At 39.0% G+C, this 22,075-nt stretch overlaps 1 protein-coding gene across 1 annotated transcript in view; it reads left to right on the top strand.

Annotated features, from left to right (window-relative positions):
* Positions 1 to 1,268: 1,268 nt before the first annotated feature.
* The window catches only part of LOC137259237 (uncharacterized), a 35,011-nt gene continuing 14,204 nt past the window's right edge, over positions 1,269 to 22,075 (top strand). Inside the window, exons 1-2 of the mRNA XM_067796867.1 lie at positions 1,269 to 2,106; positions 19,005 to 19,061. Coding sequence (XP_067652968.1) covers positions 1,861 to 2,106; positions 19,005 to 19,061 — 303 coding nt within the window. The 5' untranslated portion in view covers positions 1,269 to 1,860. The remainder of the gene's footprint in view (positions 2,107 to 19,004; positions 19,062 to 22,075) is intronic.

Genomic DNA, 22,075 nt, shown 5'->3' with positions numbered 1-22,075 from the left:
CACTGTTATGACTGGGAGTAACACCATAGCCCTACAATCCCTGAATGTTTAGTGATATTAAGGTGTAATTTCATACATATTATCTATCTTCGATAATCGATAATATTAACAGTAAACAATCAAGGATAATCTATCTCTGATATCGATGTTCAATCATGCCGTGATCGATAATTTACCTTCCATGGTCCACAGGGTAGCACAGTGGTAAAAGAGTCGCTCAACTCGCTGAAAACACGGATTTGATTCTCTACATGGGCACAATGTGATAAGTCCATTCCTGGTGTCCTCTACGTATATTATTATTGCGTAATGCGGATATAAAACTAACTTGACGCATACACCTATTCTCTCGATGGTCCATAAAATATGTCTCCAATCACAGACAGATTAATATAGTCGATGACGTTTATAGTCAATCACAGATCATCCACAGCTTTTCATTGTGTGTAACATTTAACACACGACTTATTATGATTGATACGCAACAACCTCAGATGGTCGACTCATATCGACAGTATAAAACGACATTCGTCCTTGGTTTACTTGTTGATCGACAGTGACAGGTACTTGTCAACGCAGTTCAAACATTTACATATGAGCTTATTTCGCAGATGAAGATGTACAACCGGGAGAGTTCTCTGGATATATACATAGTGCTATGAACGTCGTTTTCGTAATACTAACACCGAACGTTATCAAGCACGGCGCGGCGTTTGCAATTACATCTCAACGTTGCTCATATTCCTAAAAATAAGTTTCATATCCTGAGAATTCTCCCTCTCTAAATTCTAAATGCCACTCGAAGAAGTTAAGGGTGAAAAGGTTCAGGGAATAAAGACTTTGATAGATTTCCTTCAAACTATATAGCGGGGAAAACGAATGCAAGTTTTAGCATTATAGCGAGTAGGTTCATACCTAAAAAATACTTGATTTTTGTTTTGACATTATGTATATTCCACATGAGAGCTGCCAGAATTGTGTGTCATACTTGTCAGCATATAGACGTATTGGAAGGGGATATGAACCCCCAAACGTAAACTTTCCCAACTGGCACTCTCCCATGAACCATCAACAGTCTACATCTAAATACGCTAAACAAAGAAACCTTAGGTTTGAATGTGAGGCACAAACGCCAAACAAATCCTCTGCAAACCCAGCGAAAGCTTTAGACAAAGAAGCTCGCAGCGACTGCTCACAAACTTTGAAACAAACTTTTTCACCCCTCAACCTTTCTCAGGTCTCGCAAAGTCACGAGCGCGTGACGAGACATAAACAGCCACGTGCGGCCCCCGAGCCCAGAGCGTGCTGAAGTTGACGGCAGACGATAACTTGCGCCAGTCGCGAGGGACGACACGAATGACTGGCTATGAAATGGGAGCAAGGGTGATATGAGAGTCAGGCGGTCAGTGAAGGAATTCGGACATTTCACCACACTCGGACCGGTCGTGGGAAACAGCCTTCCGTTGGCAGGGATTTCTGGAGTCTTGGTTTAAAACGTGTGGAGCGATGTTATAACTTTGGAAAAGTGTCGTCGGGATTTACGGTTAGAACACGTGACCTTTAATACAAGTTTGTTTGCTGCTTGTCAGAAGCAGACGAGAGTTTTGAAAGGACAGGGTAACTGTAGAACCTGTTATCTCTCTACGGCGCATGGTGACTGAGTCCATCACAAAGCCAAGCGTTCTGCCTCGGCAGTGAAAAGCAAGCGTCTTTAACTTTGAAAGGCAAGACATACCTACGACTACAAAGCACAGTGATTTACAGTATACATCTGAATATCAACCTGTGCATTGAACTACATACTCGGATTAGCATGTCGATGTATTTCTGAAACTTCCAAGGAGAAAGAAAGTTGTCAAAATGGATGAAAAACGTCCCCCCAGTGAATCATCGGATGGAGAGAGCGAGGAAGGGAGTAATGGACGAAGGAGGATCTACAGAAGAAGTAAATCCAAATGTGAGGGAAGGTTGTGGATATTCATGGTCCTCGGGGCGGTGATTCTTGTGCTTGGAATTGTAATCGGCGGGTTGTACTTTAACATGAAAACACTGACGGAATCAACCGAGTTCACCCAAGTCACGCCTACATACGTAAACGCCATAGCGGTAAGTGATTAGTGTCATGTATAAAGTTTAACCGAAGGCTATGATAGAAATAGACTCACAACTTCAAAGCAAATGTAAGCGATATATGCAAATATTTTATCGAATAGCACCAACAGATTCACAGTTAAGGGTCTAGAATACAACTGCATGATCAATATGTGTGGAGTACAAAACTAAAAAAATGGTAATTCGAACAAACAGGAATGGGTGCCATTATTTTATGTGTCACAGTTCTCAGGTGAAGCAGTGTTTTGAATATAATTTTCATCCATGTCAAATTTTAAACGATTTGCATCTTCACCAGGTAAAATGCCCCGCGACAGTGAGGCATTCTGTATTAGTATCGCCATGGCAACTCATTACTGAGTTAAATATGAGGTAGCCTTTAGTAAGCGCGATTCCTAGGCAACGAAATAGGATATCCTTGTATCTATTTCGAAGCATGCAAACGTTGTCATTGTAAGTAGTTCTTACTAGTCCGAGCTTAGATAAGAATATAATATGTTTTTCTCCAGACGGATAATAAGCACGTGTTCAATACAGCATATAACGCATTGTGCGTGGTTCTACAAAACTGCACACTTTGGTCTGCAGTCGATAACGCTTTCATTGTCATTGGTGAACTTTAATAAAAAACTTGTATATATGGTGTACTTTCTACAACAATTGCTCGATAGTTGCATTGGGGACTTTTTGTGTGAATGTTTGTGCGCACGTGGGTTGGTGGGGTGGGGTTGTTGTAGGTGTAGTTAGTTAACATGTCCATTGTACATTGTAACCGACTGTAACTTACTATACTTTTTTGCACAAGTATTATTGAAGACGTGTGTTGGTGGAGAGTGTGCAGCCGGTTGACGTTTCTATTGTTAACGTAGGTGAAGTGGAGGACTAGCTGTATCGTGTACCAGTGCATGAAAGTTTTACTGCCTACGACGGAGGGTGTTGGGGTATGCTTGGGGAGAGGGGGATGGGGGGGGAGGAGGTGAAGTTGACGAGATGATGAGAAACAGTTATTGTATGAGTGTCTCGTTTACAGTCTGCCTTCTGAATCCGGAAGCTCGGTGTCACAATCCGTTGTTTAGTACAGCCGATTGTGAAATAACTCGACGTGCGCGAGTGGTTTAGAATATACTCCCAGTCTCTCTTACAGTACCGCGTGTGTGCGTCTTCGAACAGCTCATTGTCTATTTCTGTCATGATCCGCCTGTCATCGGAGAGGAGACGTGCAACGCCTTTATAGCCCAAGGCGACTTGTAAAATGGCTAGACGTATCTAGCCTTATATTAGACAGTGTGCTATACGGGGAACACGTGTGATAATTACATACTCCGGGGGGAATATGTCGTTTAGCTTTTTCTTTGAATAGTGTTAATGGACTTAAGTTTTGCTTACTGTCTTACAAAGCATGGTTCCAGCTATGTAGTAGCGTTATGCAAATGCTGGAGTTTGATTGTATAAGCTAGTGACTGATGTCATGAACATCAATATTTCATCAGTTGTCAATGTCGGTCACCATCCGGTTCGTTGGTCATGGCAAATCATCTTGTTTACTGACCTGGAAACTATTTCCGAGTAGCAAGCTGACATTTGTGAATTATGAATGTTTTAACAACTATTCTCATAAATGAACCTATTTTACAGAAGGAAAAACCAGAAAACGAAAAACAAAACAGTCTGTGTGTGTGCAGGAAATTACACCAGGAAGTTGTTTGGAATTGGCCAGATTAATGTGGTCACGTTCTATGCATCTCATGAAAAAATATGGTTTTTTTTGTACACGGATTTATGTTAATTTTTGTTTTTGTTGTTTTATTATTTATTTATTGTTTTTATGTTCATTTTCTATGTCATTTATGTGTACCTGACGAGAGGGTTTAATCCTGTCAGATATTGAGGGACTAATTCCGTGAGTTTTTCCTCGTGAGAATTCAAGTGTTCCCACCAAACACCACTGTCGGTTCTGGATCTACACACATTTGTACACACTGCCTCCCACTAACACATGTCAACATTGACTGTTGATCAGGACACTTTCTTAGCGGTTGCTTGATAGGCACGTTACGTGACACTCCTGATTGAGTTGTGAAAGGATTAACGGTTTTTGTTGTGATATTTGTAAGGATAAAACTGCCGTTGAAAATGTCACTACCAGGTTTTATGAAATATTTAAACTTCTTCAATTTGTTTAAATTTTGTTCTATTGAAATTGCTGGTTCGGTTTGTTCTGAGATTATATTTGTGTTGGAGATACAAAATACAACATATTTTGAATGGAGCAAAATCCTTTGAGGACCGATGGATCGACAATTTGTGAGATGCGTTGGTGTCATTCACTTTGTTTAGAGGGAAAATCGCGTTTATAGCGACTAATCATCATTTATAAAAGATTTTGTCTCCCTGCATGTTTTGCTAATATAATCACAGTTGCCAGCTTAAATAATTTATTATTTGACGATAATCTGTCTCACTTGAGTCACCGATTATTAATTACAATCCTTCGTGTTTCGTCTTGGATTAAGACGGTAGACAAATATTTATTCAGTAACGCGCTTTATGACAGATAACTCTGAGGAGCCTTAATGCAAATTATCAAGTTATGAGGCCAGATATATTATCCTCGAGGCGGTTAACGGGAACTCAAGATAAGACAAAACATGCGTTTCCCATTTCCAAGATCTTTTCACCCCAAATTGGTTGGGGGTTGGGGATTGGGGGAGAAGTTTTAGACCGTGGGAAACCAGTCCAAAAATTGACAAGGGGCTCAGATTCCATGAGCTGCAGACCTCCAGATGTCAAAGTCGTCTTTATTAAATTTCACTCCACCAACCGGTGCTCGATTCCCCGCCATGGCGAGGTTTCTGTAGAAGATGAGGCTTGTCTTGACTTCGCCACCTGCCGCCCTGTTATTCCGTAACAGATGCACGGACTTCATGTGAAATGTCACACTCTGGTCGCGCGGCTATGAGCAGGGCGTGCTGCACGTGAGAAACTTCTGGGTATGACCTTTAACCTCGGATGACGTAACCGCTTCGCTGCAATCTTGGTCTCTTGGCAAAATCCCCGCGACACCAATAATAATATTTGAGTTAGGTTTAACCAAGATGTTTTGTTTACGTTTCTGGACCACAGTAGTGTTATATTTGGCACTTACTTTTGCATTGTTCAATTTTGACGTAATCCACCCACGAAGCTGTTCCAACAAGGGGAAATCTGCTCAGACTTTCCATCATTCGTGGTATGACGATTCTTGAAATACCCACATGTAATCTACACCCAGCAAGCTTTAGACTTTCATGCCACATTTCAAATGTGGGGATTTCTGATGTTTAATGTAAACATAATATCTTCTGGATCGTTGAGCCGAACTTTATGTGCACATCTGGTGCCCATTTCCCTGGCATGTGAGACTGGAGTGAGTGAGTGACATTGAATATTGGTTAAAGTTATTGAGTATGACTCCAAGCACATTACCAAAGAATTGCTGTATCATTGTTTATGATAGAAATGGGCAAAGGAATGGGTCCTAAACGTAAAAGAATTATTTTCTATTGGATTTGGTAAGGCATGGGTCCATGATATTGGCGGAAAATTGTCATAATTCCACTTTGTCCATAATTTGATGCAAATAAATTTTAACAACACATTTAGCCACTGAACAGGTCAAAATAAATCTCAGATTTCACAGAAATACAGACTAATGCTTAGTCTCTGAATATATACAATTTTGATGGTAACAAATTAACCCATAATAACTGAAAAGGAGCCTCAGGGAGACCAGAGATTGAACCTGAGGAAGTCTAGATTTGCCTCATTTGGGGCTTTAGCATTGCAGAGGGGCTAAGGCAGAAGGGACAATAATGTGGTTCCGTGACTGTGAGACAGAGTGACAGAAATATTACACTTTCATCTTATCAGTTTAAACCCAAAAGAGCACCAAAACCCATCATATTTGTTCTGTTGGACAGTGTTTGTACATTCCGTAAATTACATAGCAGGCAGTGTGTCAAAGCATTAAGATAGTTTACATGAATATAAAACCTTGTTTAGACACCACCTAACCAGAATGTACACAATAGTTTGGATTACATGTGATTTGGATTGTGGATGTGAATGTCTTCACTGCTTCTACAACAACTCACATTAGTTCTGTGAGCCAAGGTATTGTTGTAGCTAAATAGTATGTCAGTGTTTAGTCAGCATGTGATAGTAGTGTTTTGGCAGGTGGGATGTAGGTATTTGCCATGGTACAGTCAAGGTTTGCCACTTCAAGATAATGCACTCAGCTGTTTTAGGCTACAGTCATTAATTTTCAAACTTTATTCATTCTTGAAGAATGACATTTCACAATACCATCTTTTTTATGTGAACTGTTAACTGTGAGTCACTACAGCCAGTGACTTTTATTTCAATTATTTATTCTTTTGTATGTTTCAGTTTTTGATGATATCTTTTTGTTAGTTATATACATAAGTAAGAAACCAGCAATAGAAAGCCTATAGCACTTATTGCTTAAATTATCATGAGGATGCAGTTTTCATTGAACTTAATTTTAATGTACCTTAGTTATAAGTTATCTTTAAGAACACATTTGTTCTTAAAATTTAACATGTGAGTTTCTATTTACTAGACTATTTCTCAAATAGTCTGTGAAATATATTTCACAGTATATTTCTGTCTCAAGGAAGTGATGTTTTTGTCTGATTTGTTTGTGCTAGGCTTTCTAGATTGTCACATATAAAGGCTTTGATTAATTGAGATGCAGATATATTGCAACATGGATGTTTGGTGTGTGTATGTAGTTCATCAAGTGACAGAGCATAGTGTTTGGCTCATAGAGCAGTATTCCTGAAGTATTGCAACAGGGCATACTTTAGTACAATACAAAGAAGATAAGTGAGTGAGTTCAGTTCTATCCTGTATTCAGCAATGCTTGAGCTCTGTGATGGATAGTAAAAACAAACATTAACAATATTCATGGAAGTTATATGCCAGAAATAGTTCAGTCTGAGTGCACCCATCTGGGTAGACTAACAACTGGTCTCTGAAAATAGTGAAATGAACATATTGTAATGATAAAGGTTCATAGTAAAAAAGATAATAGAATGAATGGAGCCCCGAGACCGTTTTCATTTCATTTTTCATTGTTCTACTTGGGAATATAGTTCATTCATCCCATACTCAACTGATTAGTGTGGTATAAACTGAAATACTTGAGGCTGAACATATTGAAATGTGGAACAGTGTTTCACTTTGTTATCATTGTGTTATGTTAGGGGGGCGTGAATATGTTTCATAGTCCTCCATTTTGTAGCAGATGATACATATATCTTTGTCTGTTATTAAACACTGCTCTCAGCAATATTCAAGCTCTGTTGCAGCACTCTTTAAATACCTGAGTCTGGACCAGACAGTCCAGTGATAAACATCATGAGTGAAAGAGAAAGAGAGGTTCAATACTCCAGAAGCCAATTTCTGGTGTTTCTAACCTTGATATTGCTGGAATATTGCTGAAAGTGGAGTAGAACAATCCTCACTCACTAATACAAGACTACAAATAGGCGCTTTTGATTTCAAGTTACTCTACACAAGCTTATTCTTGGAAGTATGATCAGGTATTTTAACTTGCTCAAGTAGTCATCAGCGACAAGATTTAAGATCAAGTACTTTTAAGAGTTGTCAAACAGTCCTCCAGATCCCAGGTAACAGTACCCTCTACCTGTATGTTCCGTCACACACCTGTGTTGTGTGATCCCTCCTGATAAATCAGGTGGGATATCAACTATGCCCTCTTCTCTATTCAGGTAAGAATGCAGGTAGATCAGCCTTGTCACAGTGTCACCATCAGGGTGGGTTGTTTATCGTGGGACCCAGACGTTCTGGCTTGCAGATACTTGTGTTTTAATCCGTTTCAAGCAAGGGTGTTTGGGTAAAGCTCCTTGGATCATGGAACAGATCCTCTGTGAGATTTTCTGTCAAAAAGGTCTCCATTCATTTTGTAAAAGTGTCATCATGTCTGACTTGAAATGGATGGACAGTTCTCTAAATCAGTGACTCCAATAACTTCAGTTTTATTCCTATATTTGGGAAATGCTTGGTGTTGTAATTATGGAAATTGAAAATAAAAACATGATCTTCAGAGATAACTAAATGTTGATTTCTGAGAGTGCCTTGATAAATTTAAACATTTAATTTCCAATGAAAGGAACCAGATTGGTCTATGAGCATAAGTATGTATGAATTCCTCCCCAGGATACAGGATACAGGATACAGTGGAAAGAAGAGATGTGTTTCAGTTAAGGCCAGTTTAAAGAAGATTCATGTTTCACAGAAGTTCAGAAGTCATTTTTTCAAGAGGGGTGATATTTTCAGCTATATTTCAGTTGCTGTATTGCCGAGTGCAGTGTTCAAAAAGAAAAAGCAAAACAGTGAGACCAATCGTAATGAACTTCATTTTGGTGATGCTCCTGTTGCCATGGTTACAAGTTCTGGGTTGTGCTGAAAATCCCTCCCCCTGTGAAAGCATTGTGTGTGAAGTAGGTGCTACTGTTGAAAAAGTCATTTTAACAGTTCTCAAATAATGATTACAGGATGACTCGCAAGACACAATAATATTGTTTTTAACAAGCATTGGACCAAAAAGAACGACCAACAGCCCAAAAAGATTGAATATGAATACAACATCCTCCAATTCATCCTCAAATTCACGGATACTTGACTCCTCTTGTACATATATACATCATCAGTGCAACTGTTTAAGCACGTTATTCTGGGAGAAACCTAGATCTTAGTCAAAGGAGTTTATTTTTGTAACAAAACGATGAATGTACGTGAAGAGGCTCCCGTTACATGGTACGAACATGAATGAGACTACAGTCTGGGCCAAAAACAATTGAGCCCAGTAGTGTAATGACTTGCTGGACTGAGCTAAATGTTGTAGATTTGCAAATGTATACAGACTTGCAAGACTTAAAAGATGTGCACTTCCTAGACTTGATCTGCTTGCCCAAATGATGTAGATGTGCCCATTTTACCCCAAACTTAGTAGATTTGGTGAAGTATACATATATCCTTATCTCACTTACATTTTAGTCAAGTATACACACTTGCAAGACTTGCTAAAATTTTATACACTGATATATTTGGCAGGGGATATACACTTCCCAGACTAGAAAAATCTGGCTTAGTATACACACTTGCTACACTTTCTGAAAGTATGCCAGGTTTGCAAGAGTATATGCAAGTATAGGCAAATATAAGCACTTACTTGACTTGGTCAAGTATTGTAAACTTAAGAGACTTGACTCAAATGTTTTCAGATTTCAACACGAAGTATGTGTGAACTTTGATGTTTTGGATTCAGGTTTTGCTTTAGTATCTACATTCTCAGTAGAATCAGGTGTTGACACTGCCATTTCCACAGTATATCTAAAAGCCCTATAGAAATAATACAAGACCAAGGTCTAGAAAACTGGTTTAATTATCAGTTTGGTGTTACTTCTTTCTGACTAAAGGCAGTAAGGAAAAGCATGGCCTAAGGGAACTGGGAATTACTTGTGGAAATCTTTCAATAAGTTATGGTTGAGTGGCCTTCTGATTGACTGACTGACAGAAAAGGCTGTTAACATGGCAACACTAATACTTGTACTCTCTGTAATGGGTTATGTAAGAGGAGTGCAAGTCTGAAACATAGTGACTAATTTCTCACAACTTATCTGGTTATATAAATTAAAAATTGGATGTTTATCTGGAAAAAATAAATTTGCAACTTATTTTGTAGTTGAACCTTTTCAAATTCTTAATATGCCAAATAGTGATTTACATTTAGAAGGAAAAATTCTGTTTCCCCTTTCTTTTTTCCCACACATTAAGTGCAACAGGTGCTCCCAGGATAAATCTTTACATGCCTGGCAGAAAAACCAGAGCCTGAATTGAAAACAGTTAGGGGTCAGACCTTTCACTGGGGGACAAAAACCCCATACAGCCACTGACCAGCCATGCATGAGCTTCAGCCAGTGGTCAAGGGGGAAGTAAGGGTCAGGTGGCTTGGACAATGATCCTGTGTCTTGGAGGACAATGGAATACCTGGGTGGGGTAAATCTGGCTGTCAGACAGGTGATGGTTGCTGGGTGAAGATTATGATTCTTGTGACAGGGTGATGATTGTTTAAGAGATGAACACTGGGATTTACTGAGGGACAATAACAGGTCTACTTAATGGAGTTAAGAGGAATAAATAACTGGGGTTTGACAAGATAATTTTATTATTTTCCCGCCAATATGCATTGACCTTTTTCAGACCTGGTGTGAAATAAATCACTACAGACACAAAATATTCTTTAAAAATCCATAGCATTTATGACTGCTTGAAAGTCAACCATGTGATTTTCTTCAGTATCATACTGAAAATGAAGAGATATTGTGTTGTTTTTTGTTGTACAATACATCTTAAGACAATGAAGAATGAAAATTGGATATTTTCATTCCAATGAATGACTCAGAAATGAAATTGTAAGATTTAGTGAAACAATTACCCAGACTCTCTTCCTGACAGAGGCATTTAGGTTTGAGTCCTTGACAATATCCAGATGCCACAAAAATTCCTATAGCTACACCAACATGTGAGACCAAGATTCCTTCAATTATCTTTGATGGTTGGATTGGACCCATCATCTAACTGGTTCCTTGTGGGATGGAATGACTTTCTTGTCATGACAAGATATCATTACTTCAAGGACACAGCTGAGTTTGGCCTTGCTCCACATCACCATTATTTCAGCATCAGTGACAAGCGAAGTCAAGTCTGCATTGATACACCTGTTAAATACAGATGATGCACACCTGTGAAGAGACAGGTATAGGCTGATGAAGAGCTGTAGAGCTGATAGACAATAGCTCAAGACAAGAGTACGTAATTTTGAGGGATAGTGGGTAGTCCAGTGGTTAAAGTGTTCACTTCTCGCACCAAACACATGGGTTGATTCCCAGATGGGTACAATATGGGAAACATAATTCTGTAATAATGCTGGAATATTGCTAAAACCAAATGCATTTATGCATGATTGATAGTGTGAAATAAACCCAGGTAATTTGAAAAGGAGTGCCTGGGAGCTGGGAGACCACGTATTTCTAAACTTGCTGTTTTCAGGGTTTGTGGTTGCAGGGAGGGCTAAACAGTAGCAGTGTTTGCATTAACCCAGAAACCTGCATTTTTCTTGCAAAAAAATAATAAAAACAAGCAAACAAATATTTTGTGTGTGTGGTTTGGATGCATAGATTTTGATCTTGATTTTAAAAAGTATGTTTAAAGAGTAACACATAGAAAAGCAATAATGTTTGAAATGATCAGGATTGTAATGAAAATTTCATGTGCAAAACATTTGGACTAGTTATTTATGACTTTATTTATGCATGCACTCATACAAAACCTACCACGAACACTGAGTAGGGAAAATAATGTGGTTCAGGGAAGGTAAGATAGATCAGTACTACTGGTCTGTGTTACACAGTTAGCATTCGCAAACCATGTCCAGTTAGCATTCGCAAACCATGTCCAGTTAGCATTCGCAAACCATGTCCGTCAAGTGATGTCAGTGTTAGAACTTTGGCCATGATACAGACAACTGACCTCTGTTCAGCACAAGTCAAACAGTGTGTGAGAAAAGCAAACTTGATATATAAGAATCATCACCATTAGACTTGGAACTATAAATGTCAGCAAGCTGATATCAGGCTGGCCTCTGCATTCACAAATATTTGTTTGCTGATCTTAATGTGTTTGTTCTCTGTCTGCCATGGAGAGTGTAGAGTGTTCAATCTGGCACCATACACACTCTCTATTCAACACAGGCCTTGTGTGTGAACACAGATTTCAACAGAGCTGTGTTACAATGACACCTTGTTCATTGATAAGAGGATCCCAGTTGTTGTCAGCTTGTCACAGGATTGACCAGGTTTCAGTTCCCCACATGGGTACAGTGTGTGAAGTCTGATGTTCCTTGTGATATCGCTGGAATTTTGTTAAAAGCAGGGTACACCCAAACTGGTTCACTTTTGTAAATGAAGTTAAAACCCTCAAGCCCTTTTAAACTAATATGATTTTGTTTCTGATAGCTGACAGGCTGCTTTGACATGCCTACAGATGACCTTAAACTTCAAACAAACACTGACAAAAATATTTCCTCAGAAGCCTGTCATGTACGTAATGTTCTGCCTCGTGGACAATAGGCTTAGTCCTATTGTCACGGCATTATTACCACTGTTTGTTGTTGTTGATTCATACCTACATGTTTTTACTAAGTCCTTTTTGATCAATATATTCAATGCCAATTCAGTTCTTTATTTCCTTGAATAATGTAAGGCTGTCCTTTGCTGTAGTTCTTCACTCTTGCTTGACAATGACGTACAGAATCTATGCTGAAACATCATATCAAATATAATAAAGAAGTTCTTACCCATAAAGTATCTTATTTTCTTTTTTAAGTTTGTGTCACCCGGATAGTGAATTAGATTTAATAGAACCCAGGCTAATTGATAAAAATGTTTCCCATTATCATTTTATCAATCTTGTAAATCCGATATCCCCTACTTTTTTCAAATTAAGTTAACTATGTGAAATTATAAATTATAAGAAGAGTTGTGTCAATCCACCACCACTGACATACTGACACAACCCCACTAAGTGCTGACAATCCGACCATGACGCCCTTGTTTGGTATTCTTAAGTATTTGGTCCACCTGTGTAGTTCTCTTGTTGGGTGTAGCATCTATTTCGCCACCTTGCACAGCATGACAGCCTTTCATTGGGAACTTATATTGCCTTAGGTCAGTCCCTGTCACAGTAGGTAATACTGGATGTCTTTCTTCAAGGATACAATTAAACATCAAAGGAAGGAATATAAATGGAAGGAAGAATGACATTTGTAAGAGCTGTGAAGAGATTGGTCTGTTGTGATTTGTCTGCCCAAACTGTTTTACAAATATTTCAAGTCTGAGTAGACTATATAGTGCAACTAAGCTTTAGTCCAAGACCAGCTGGGCTGTCCTCACTATAAGCATTTGTGAGGCTGTATAAAACCAAAACTTGAGGGATATTTTTTTATGCTCTAAGCATCCTGCGGGTAAAAATGTCAATTGTAAGATTGTCATGTAAAGCGGTGTAGGCCGAACAAAAAATGAGTTTCCTCAATTGAAAAGTTTGAAGGGTGCTTGTTGAGAGACAAAAACTGGCCGAAACATTTCATTTAGGGAGAAGTTTCCTTGTCGAGTTAACACTGATAGGCAGAAATTGAACAATTTACATTGTATCCCATATCCGGCAGTGAAAGAGTGTGTGCTTCACTTGCAGGTGGGTCTGAATGAAAGGGAGAGTGGATGGTTCGGCTGGGTAAATACATCAGCCCATTCATACACTCCACAATGGATAACAGTAAATACAAGCTTCTAACCACATGCTGTAGTCAGTGTCGTGCTGTTTTGTTCAGCTTCCTGTACAAAATATCAGCTATACCTTGAATAAATCTGAGTCCCATACCCTGAACCACATTATTTCCCTACAGCCAGAGCTTTCCTTTGGTTCCTTTCTGCTGTTCTGCTGGATCTTGGATGTCTTTTTTCAGTGTTCTTCATTATTGTACATAATTGTACGTTATTGTACATTATTGTACATTATTTCATCTGTAATTTTTTTAAACTTTTGGTACAATCCATCATGTCAAGTGAATGTTTTTGCATTAAATCTTAGGTAAGAGTGTTTCTTCTCATTTTTTCATGAGCAGTCAAAAACATTTTTAATTCCTCTCAAAGCAGTATTTATATCTTTATAAATTTCAGATCATCATGCATGACTGATCATGTGTGTCGGTCTCCGGAGTTGTCGGTATTCTTGTCTGCACCTGCACATGCATCCTGTAAACACACCTACCATACATGTGTGACCTTGGTCTCATCATATTGTGCTGGTTCCCTCCACCCAGACACTTGTTCACTCACTCACCCACCCACCCACTGTTGACATACCAGACAAAGATGGCCCAGTATTTCTGGGTACATGTAGGTCAGCTCCCTATGTTATATGGTCTTCAACAGTTTCAGTGTAGGTTTACATACTATGTATCTATATATATCTCTGTATAGTCAGTATCAGAAATGTTACACCTGATAACGCCTTTTATTACACTGAACTAAATGTGTACACACAAGTTCATGGTTGTCAGACTAGAGGTTTGATGTCATGAGCACTGTCATTTCCTCGTGGTTCACCAAGGCGACTTTTTAAAGATCCAGGTTAGAACTGGTCTTCATTAACCCATGCTTGTCATAAGAGGCAACTAACAGTATTGGATGGCCAGTTTCTGACATAGTTCACACATGTCATCATGTCGCAACTACGTAGATTGATGCTCATGCTGTTGATCACTGGATTGTCTGGTTCGGATTGACAATTATTTACAGATGAGGGCAATATAGCTTGCATAATGCTGAATGTTGAATGTTCTATGTTGAGTTTCCTGGTCACTCTTTATGCCAACAACTCTCAGACAGAAAGGGTAAATCACTCTCTTTATGGTATTCAGGAAAATCAGCAGTATGTATGACTATAGTTCTATATTAAACTGAGTCTGGACCAGATGATCCAGTGATCCACATCATGAGTAAATGACTGCAGTTCAGTCCAGTAAGGATGGAAGTGAGCCGGTATGATTAAATATTGATATGTCTTGATCTAATTAGCACTGCCCAGTAATCCTCACCTTAAATATTATTAGAGAGCTGACACTCTTCCTAAGCAGCCATAAATTATTGACAGTGACAATAATTGTCTTCCAGTGACAGGAGTGATTGATGACTGGACAATCTGGTGCACACCTTGCATTGATGAGCCTGAGATTAAACACAGCTGCGCATTGCATGCATTTAATGCTGCTTTAGGAAGTTACCCAACCCTTTAAATTTTATTGTTATGTTTTGTAGACATATATTTTATATTTTTAAAACGAAACAACTTTCCTTATTGTTTATTTTGTATTTTGTAGGAATATAATGTTATCCCATTAATTTTATTGTCTGTTGCATCTAGTAGATATATATTTTATGTATTTTGAGAAAAACAGAATTTCCCCAAGAATTTATTCTTATGTTTTATAGGCTTTTTTAAAACTTTTTTTAATCAGAAAACCTGAGTTTCCATGGTACCTCTTTCTATATTTTGCAGAAGTATAATGCAGATTTTTTAGAATATTTCAGTTACAAAGTATTTTTTGTCATTTTGTTAAAATACATTTTAAAACTTGCTTTTCAGTACTATGGTTACCTTGCATATCATTAGCATGTTGAGATTTAACTGATGATTGACTTCAGACATGTGACCTATGGGCTGCCTTCGAAACAATTTTGACTACTTAAAATAAATAAAATATTTATAATATTAAATGAGTTTTATGTAGTTTTAAATAATTCAACTTAAACAATTATATTTGTTATTTAATATATGGATATTAAACATTCAGTATTCAAGGAACATATTAGTATTCAATACTGTATATTTGTATAACATAACATTTGCCTGCTAGTGGTTTCCTTGTAACCCTATCTGAACAGTCTGAAGGTGATAATCCAGCTACCAGATGGTTGGCTGATGACATCAGGCATGCACTGATCCCCTAATCAGGACAATCAGACCTCATTAGCTTGAAAATACATCAGAAATGTTATCTCTTTTGTGACATGGAACTTAAGGAAAATTTAAAGGTATTATCATTGCGCTTCAGGAAATTCAATAAGTGAAACAGATTGTTTATTAATTAGTTCTAGGATATTACCATTAGAGACCTTGAAGATTTCAAACGTATATTTCATTTTTGTTCTATTTGTTATAATGGCCACAAGTATCGAATTTCCTTACATGAGGCGGTAATGATAACACTGTTGAGTTTGATAAATGGGATAATGGGATTGTTCCAGGTGGTTAGGCATTGTTGTACCGATTCCAGGTAGTGTTTTACGGAGTTGGGGCAGTGTTATACGGGGTTGGGGCAGTGTTTTACGGGGTTGGGGCAGTGTTATACGGGGTTGGGGCAGTGTTATACGGGGTTTGTACCGATTCCAGGTAGTGTTTTACGGGGTTGGGGCACTGTTATTCTGGGTCAGGGTGTGTATTGTACAGGTTTGGGGCAGTATTGTACAGGGTTGGGCCAGTGTTATACTCGGTTGGGGCTTTGTTATACAGGCTCTGGGAGGTGTTGTACAGGTTTCAGGGCAGTGTTGTACAGGGTCTGGGTGTTACACGAGTTGGGGCAGCACCATACATTGTCCGGGCAGTGTCATACAGAGTTGGGGCAGTGTTATACAGAGTTGGAGCAGTGTTGTACCAGTTCTGGGAAGTGTTATACAGGGTTGGGGTGTAGGAACTAAGTGGTTGCAGCGTTCACGTGTCATGCAGAACACCCGGCTCACTCACTCACTGACTCACTCACTTTTTGAACAACACAAATATGTGTCCAGTAGGCAAAATTATTCAGAGTGGACGGATGAAGATGTTATAGGGCTGAATTTCAGTTTTTTTCCATAAACATAGATAACATTGATAATTATAAGTATGCTTATCAAGTTAATTATCAAGTCTTTGCGGAACACTGGTGTGCACATGGAAATCTAACCATTAGATCTGATCAGTGTTGACATTCACAGCTGGCATGAACCTACAAGTTAATTATCAAGTCTTTGCGGAACACTGGTGTGCACGTGGAAATCTAACCTGTAGATCTGATCAGTGTTGACATTCACAGCTGGCATGAACCTACATTACATCATAATTACCCTCAGTTAATGACACAGGGACTAATTAGGTAGATAACCAGTTACTATGTGACCGTATGTGACCCTATGGGGTGGTTATCTCAAGCTGGAGATCCTGTTGCACTCAGAGATGGGCCTAAAGGTCAGAATATTGTGATATTTCTGATATCATTCACAGAAACGGAAACTCATGGCTCTATTATATCATCAATCTTGACCTTTCGGAAACTGTCGAGTAATTGCTTTAATTTGGACAGGAAGGAAGGACTTTTGTGGTAAGCTTTTATCGTTGTGGTATTTCAGTGTACCAGATGTGAGTGGTCATTGGTAAATGAATATGTGGCTTCATATATCATTTTCAGATCAAGCATCAGTTCCGCTATATCATTGTAGTCAATAGATAACAGACAAACTTGTGGATGAAGTAATGAAGATTGCTACACCCCACAACCCATCATGTGAACCTAATGCAATTTTTAAAGCATCAGAAAGTTCCTGAACTGACATTGAAGAGATCTAATGTAATTTAAATGGAAATATTCTGTGTGAAGAAAAAACGATTTGTTTCCCCCCTTCCTCTATCCTCCCGTTTCCTCCCCCTCTCTCCTCCCCCATCACCTCCCTGCCTCTCCTCCCCCTCTCCTACCCCACTTCCCCCTTTCGTCCCCCTCCCCCCCCCCTTTTCTCCCCCTCTCCTCACCTTTCCTCCCCCTGCTCCCCCTGCTCCTCCTCCTCCTCTCTCCTCTTCCCCCCCCCATCACCTGAACCTGATGATTTTGTGAAATGTACTAGCTAGTTGGTCTCCATCAACACATGTGCTGTGTGGTTTAAATGTTGTGAAGTGCTGGTTACGAAGCTCTGTGTGTTTCTTGATACTGCCTCAGTTGGCCTGCTGGGATACCTTCAAGAGAGATGAGTCACTCGGAGACAGATAGGGGTGGGCAGCTCCGATGCACCAGGCAACCAAGGCTCAGTTTATCATACACAAAATGCAACATATATACTGCCTATGCAAATATATATATATGTATATGACCAGACTAGCTCATAGACTAGCAGCTTGTTCCGGAAATGAACTTATTTTACAGACAAAAGTTTATATATTAAATAAAATGCAGTAAGAAGGCAGGAGACCCATGTTAAGAAATTGTTCAACTAGACTTGTCACACATTCTAGACTTGCTTGGGGATGCACTAGTTATACAGTGCACTCTGTCCAACTCCCACTCTTCCTTGCTGTATAAACTGGACTGAACTGACAGTCCAAGACTTCAGGCATCGAAATAAGAAATTTCTTTGTCACTTGAACTGCTGTCTAATTCAGACTTTTTAGTAGGTCCCAAGTCGGTACAAATTAGACAGAGTTCACCTTATGTGTTTCAGTATGTATATGACAGACTTCATCGTTTCAGAAACTGTAGAAACTCTCCCCTAGAATTGAATGGATTGTGTTTCTGCTAATGAAAGACAAACCTGGATTATGTTTCAAGATGTTTCAGTGCCACTCACTCAAGCCACTCGCCCACTCACTCCAAGCCACCCACAACAGAATAAAACCACATCCACTCACTCTAAATGCCTCTAAAAGAAGTTAGTTGTTGCTGTGCCCATCTCATTAAACTTTACAGATCCACAAAGCCGGTAATACTCAGCCTGTATGCCAAATGACTGCACCCTATGAATGCTGTAAATAATAGACTCAAAGCAAGATGATATCATGATTTGTTTGTTGTGGTCTACTACGCTTGGATACACTCACACACAATGAACACTTCTTCAAGTCTGACCAGCAGAGATTGTTTAGGGATTGTTCGCTACTGGGGTGGCGAAGAAGCCTAGCTGTTACATTAGATCTCTTCAATGTCAGTTCAGGAACTTTCTGATGCTTTTAGTAGGTCCCAAGTCGGTACGAATTAGACAGAGCCTAGTTGTTAAGGCATCACACCAAAGATCCCAGTTTGATTCCCACATGGGCACTATTTGTAAAGCCCATTTCTGACGTGCTTCACTGTGGTATTGGTGTAATATTGCAGCTTTAAACCAACTCACTGAGACCAGTGATCCAGCACGTTCTTCAGATTTACAGTTATGTTTGTGTTGTTTCAGGTCCTGTGCTCAGCCCTGAGTGTGGCACTGCTGTTCTGGAGGAGGCTGACATGTTTGGTAAGCTTTTCCTTTACACCATTACCTCAGATATCCTTTGTGGACGTAGACCCATGAAGATATTGGGTAGGATAGGTTTTCAGCAATCCATGCAGAGGCATCTAACGGGATTGGGTGGGGTTGTTCAGTGACTTGGTTGACACGTCATCGGTTCCCATTTGAGCAGATCAGTGCTCATGTTGTTGATCACTGGATTGTCTGGTTCAGACTCAATTATTTACAGACCGCCGCCTTTCGCTGAAATATTGCTAAGTACAGCATAAAATTTAACTCCTTATTTACTTTGAGGACGTACACCATTACCTGTGATATCCTTGTGGACTTCCACTAAGTTAAGTTTTGAGACCTGTTGACCAAACATACCCCTTCTCTAGTCTTAATGAATTAAATGTTTTACCTTTGGAAAATATTAAGAAGTATTGGTAGAACTGACTAACAATTACTGCTCAAGGACAGTGTTATATACTGCTGTTAGTGTAATACTGAATCTTCTTCATGACAGTTTACGCTGTGGTTCTTGTTTCAAGGAGAAAAATTTGACCTTTTTGTCTTGTAAAGTTTTGAATTTTAAGGAACTGTCTTAAAAATATAAGGCAAACCCAGAGAAAATGTAATTTAAATCACAATAATGTGCAGCATAAAAAATATGTGCTGTACAGTATTTATTATTCCAAAGAAGCCACATATTTACCCATAGTGCCAGAATTACTGTTCAAGCACTGGAGCTGAACCACATGCGAACCTGTCACCCCATCCAAAGTGCACTTCTCCCTCTCATATTTCAATTTCTGCTGCTGAGTGTGTTTCTTTAATCTTTTAAGAAACCCAATTTTACTGCAATGTCTACTTGTGTTTCTGTAACCTGAGTCAGCCAGTTGGAAGGGGTCAAGGACGAGTAGTCTCCAAGTAAGAGTGTTGTAAAGGGTTAGCGGTTAAAAGTAACCCACATGGCCCCTATACACCTCTTTTGTGAGGGTTCTTCTCAGTGAGCTGTCTTGTTGAGGGTGCGGATGGGTGGACCTACATGTGTTAAATGATTTAAAAAATTTGTTATGAACATAGATTTGATTTGTTTGAGTGGCATTCCAGAAGGTGGCGATGTAGGGATGACGAAAATTTACAAATTCTGTATGCTACCCTACCATTCTCCCATGTGCTTCAAAATGGTGTAAGAATCTATACGGAAATGTCACCATTGTTAAAGTGAAGAAGTTTTGTCATCTCAATGTAAATTTGATTTCAGTGAAAACTTAGCGTAACATGACCATTGAAAAAGAATTCCAGCATCAACTTTATTGTCCTTCTTCAAGTTGATAGAAACGCTTTACCTGTTGTTTCCATTACGTGTATAAAGTACACGAGTGTAGTCTGTCGGATACTTGAGTGTTAATGACTATGAAACTTTGGTCAGTCAAGATGTTCAAGACAAGATTATTGATATGAATATTGTGTCATCAACAATATTGTACATAATCTGTTATGATATACTCAGACAATACACAAAGTCAGTTTACGAGCTTCTATGTTCAGGACAGTATTTGGTCAGCAAGCTAGGTCTAAACAGGTCGCAATATGAAGTCAAATATGACGATTTCTTTAAGATTTTGTTTTTCATTTGTCTTAAAGTTAATTCTCCAATATTTTTCTTTTATCATTTGATATTCAAGTTAATGATGATCTCTATGACATATCTTTTAGCCCTATTTATTGAAAGACCCGTGAACGTCTCAGGGTAGAATACCATAAAAGGCGACTATGCTTGTCATAAGGGGCGACTAATGGGATCGGGTGGTCAGGCTTGCTGACTTGGTTGACACGTCATCGCTTCCCAATTGTGTAGATCGATGCTCGATATTTACAGACCGCGGCCATATAGCTGGAATATTTCTGATAACACTGGCTGATTAGTGGTAATGCCAGTCGATTATGCTGGACAAAGAATTTTGGTAAATGGATTTTTCTGTGAAAAAAGGCAGGAAAGAAAAGTATTTATTTATAGGTAAATATTTAATTGGTGAAAAATATTGGTGAGACCAAGATGTTTCCTTTCATTGCAATAGCATGAGTGTTTTGTTTGAAAGTGCCAAAAAATATGTGCAATATGTCAGAATTTGTAAGAGTTTTGCAGGTTTTAGAGTATTATAATCTAGCAACTGTATTTAAATCAGTGACAGATGATCAAGTTGTTGAGAAATACAAGGAAACATGACTGTGAATCAGGTTATAATTGTTGATTTTTGCACTTTCGGCATGTAATCCTTAAACTGCAGTGGAAGAAAAGTGTCGCCCTGTGTTACCCCCATCTAGACCCTCGGTGCACTGACTTCAGGCATGGCATCCAGGAGGAATTTATGCAAATTTTCAGCAGGTGCTACTGTTGTGCTACTGTTGTGTTGATGTAGCTGCTGTGATAGTAGTGACCTCCACCTAGGAACAGGTAGTTGGGGCAGACCTCAAGATTAATGAGGTAGGCAATGACATTTTTACACCCCACTGTTAAGAATTCAACCCTCTGTTGACGGCTGCTTTGAAAGGCTGGAGGCATCTTGCAAAGAAACTTTGAGCAGGATTGAACCAATCTGTGCCAAACAATACCGCAGTTGAACTGGGCTGAATGGGACGTTTTACAAATTGAATGATAATTATCACTGTTAGGACTGGAATTTAAGATGTGGTTTGAGCTGGTTCAGACTTTTCTCTACTTGAAATGAATGAAGGAAGATAATTAGGGTTGCGCCCAAGGGTGTTTCTCGCCTGTTGAATGATCGGTCTATTGAAGCAATGATGACGCTTTGTTGTGATGTGTCCACAGATGAACACCTTGCGGAGATGATGTGTTGTGTTTAGGGCAAATGAAGAAATTGCATTCTTATTGGCTCTGATTTCTGATTTAAATCTAGTTGGTTGTTTTGTTTGTGGACTAAGGAAACAGCTATGTTTGTTGGACTAACTTGAGGATGTTTTCTTACTGGGTGATTCTGATGCGAGAGAAAACATGGCTGGCAAATAGTGGG

The sequence above is a fragment of the Haliotis asinina genome, chromosome 13, assembly GCF_037392515.1.
Source record: "Haliotis asinina isolate JCU_RB_2024 chromosome 13, JCU_Hal_asi_v2, whole genome shotgun sequence".
In the NCBI taxonomy this organism is placed as follows: domain Eukaryota; kingdom Metazoa; phylum Mollusca; class Gastropoda; order Lepetellida; family Haliotidae; genus Haliotis; species Haliotis asinina.
Note: the sequence above shows the minus strand (reverse complement) of the source record. Positions and strands in the feature narration are given on the sequence as shown.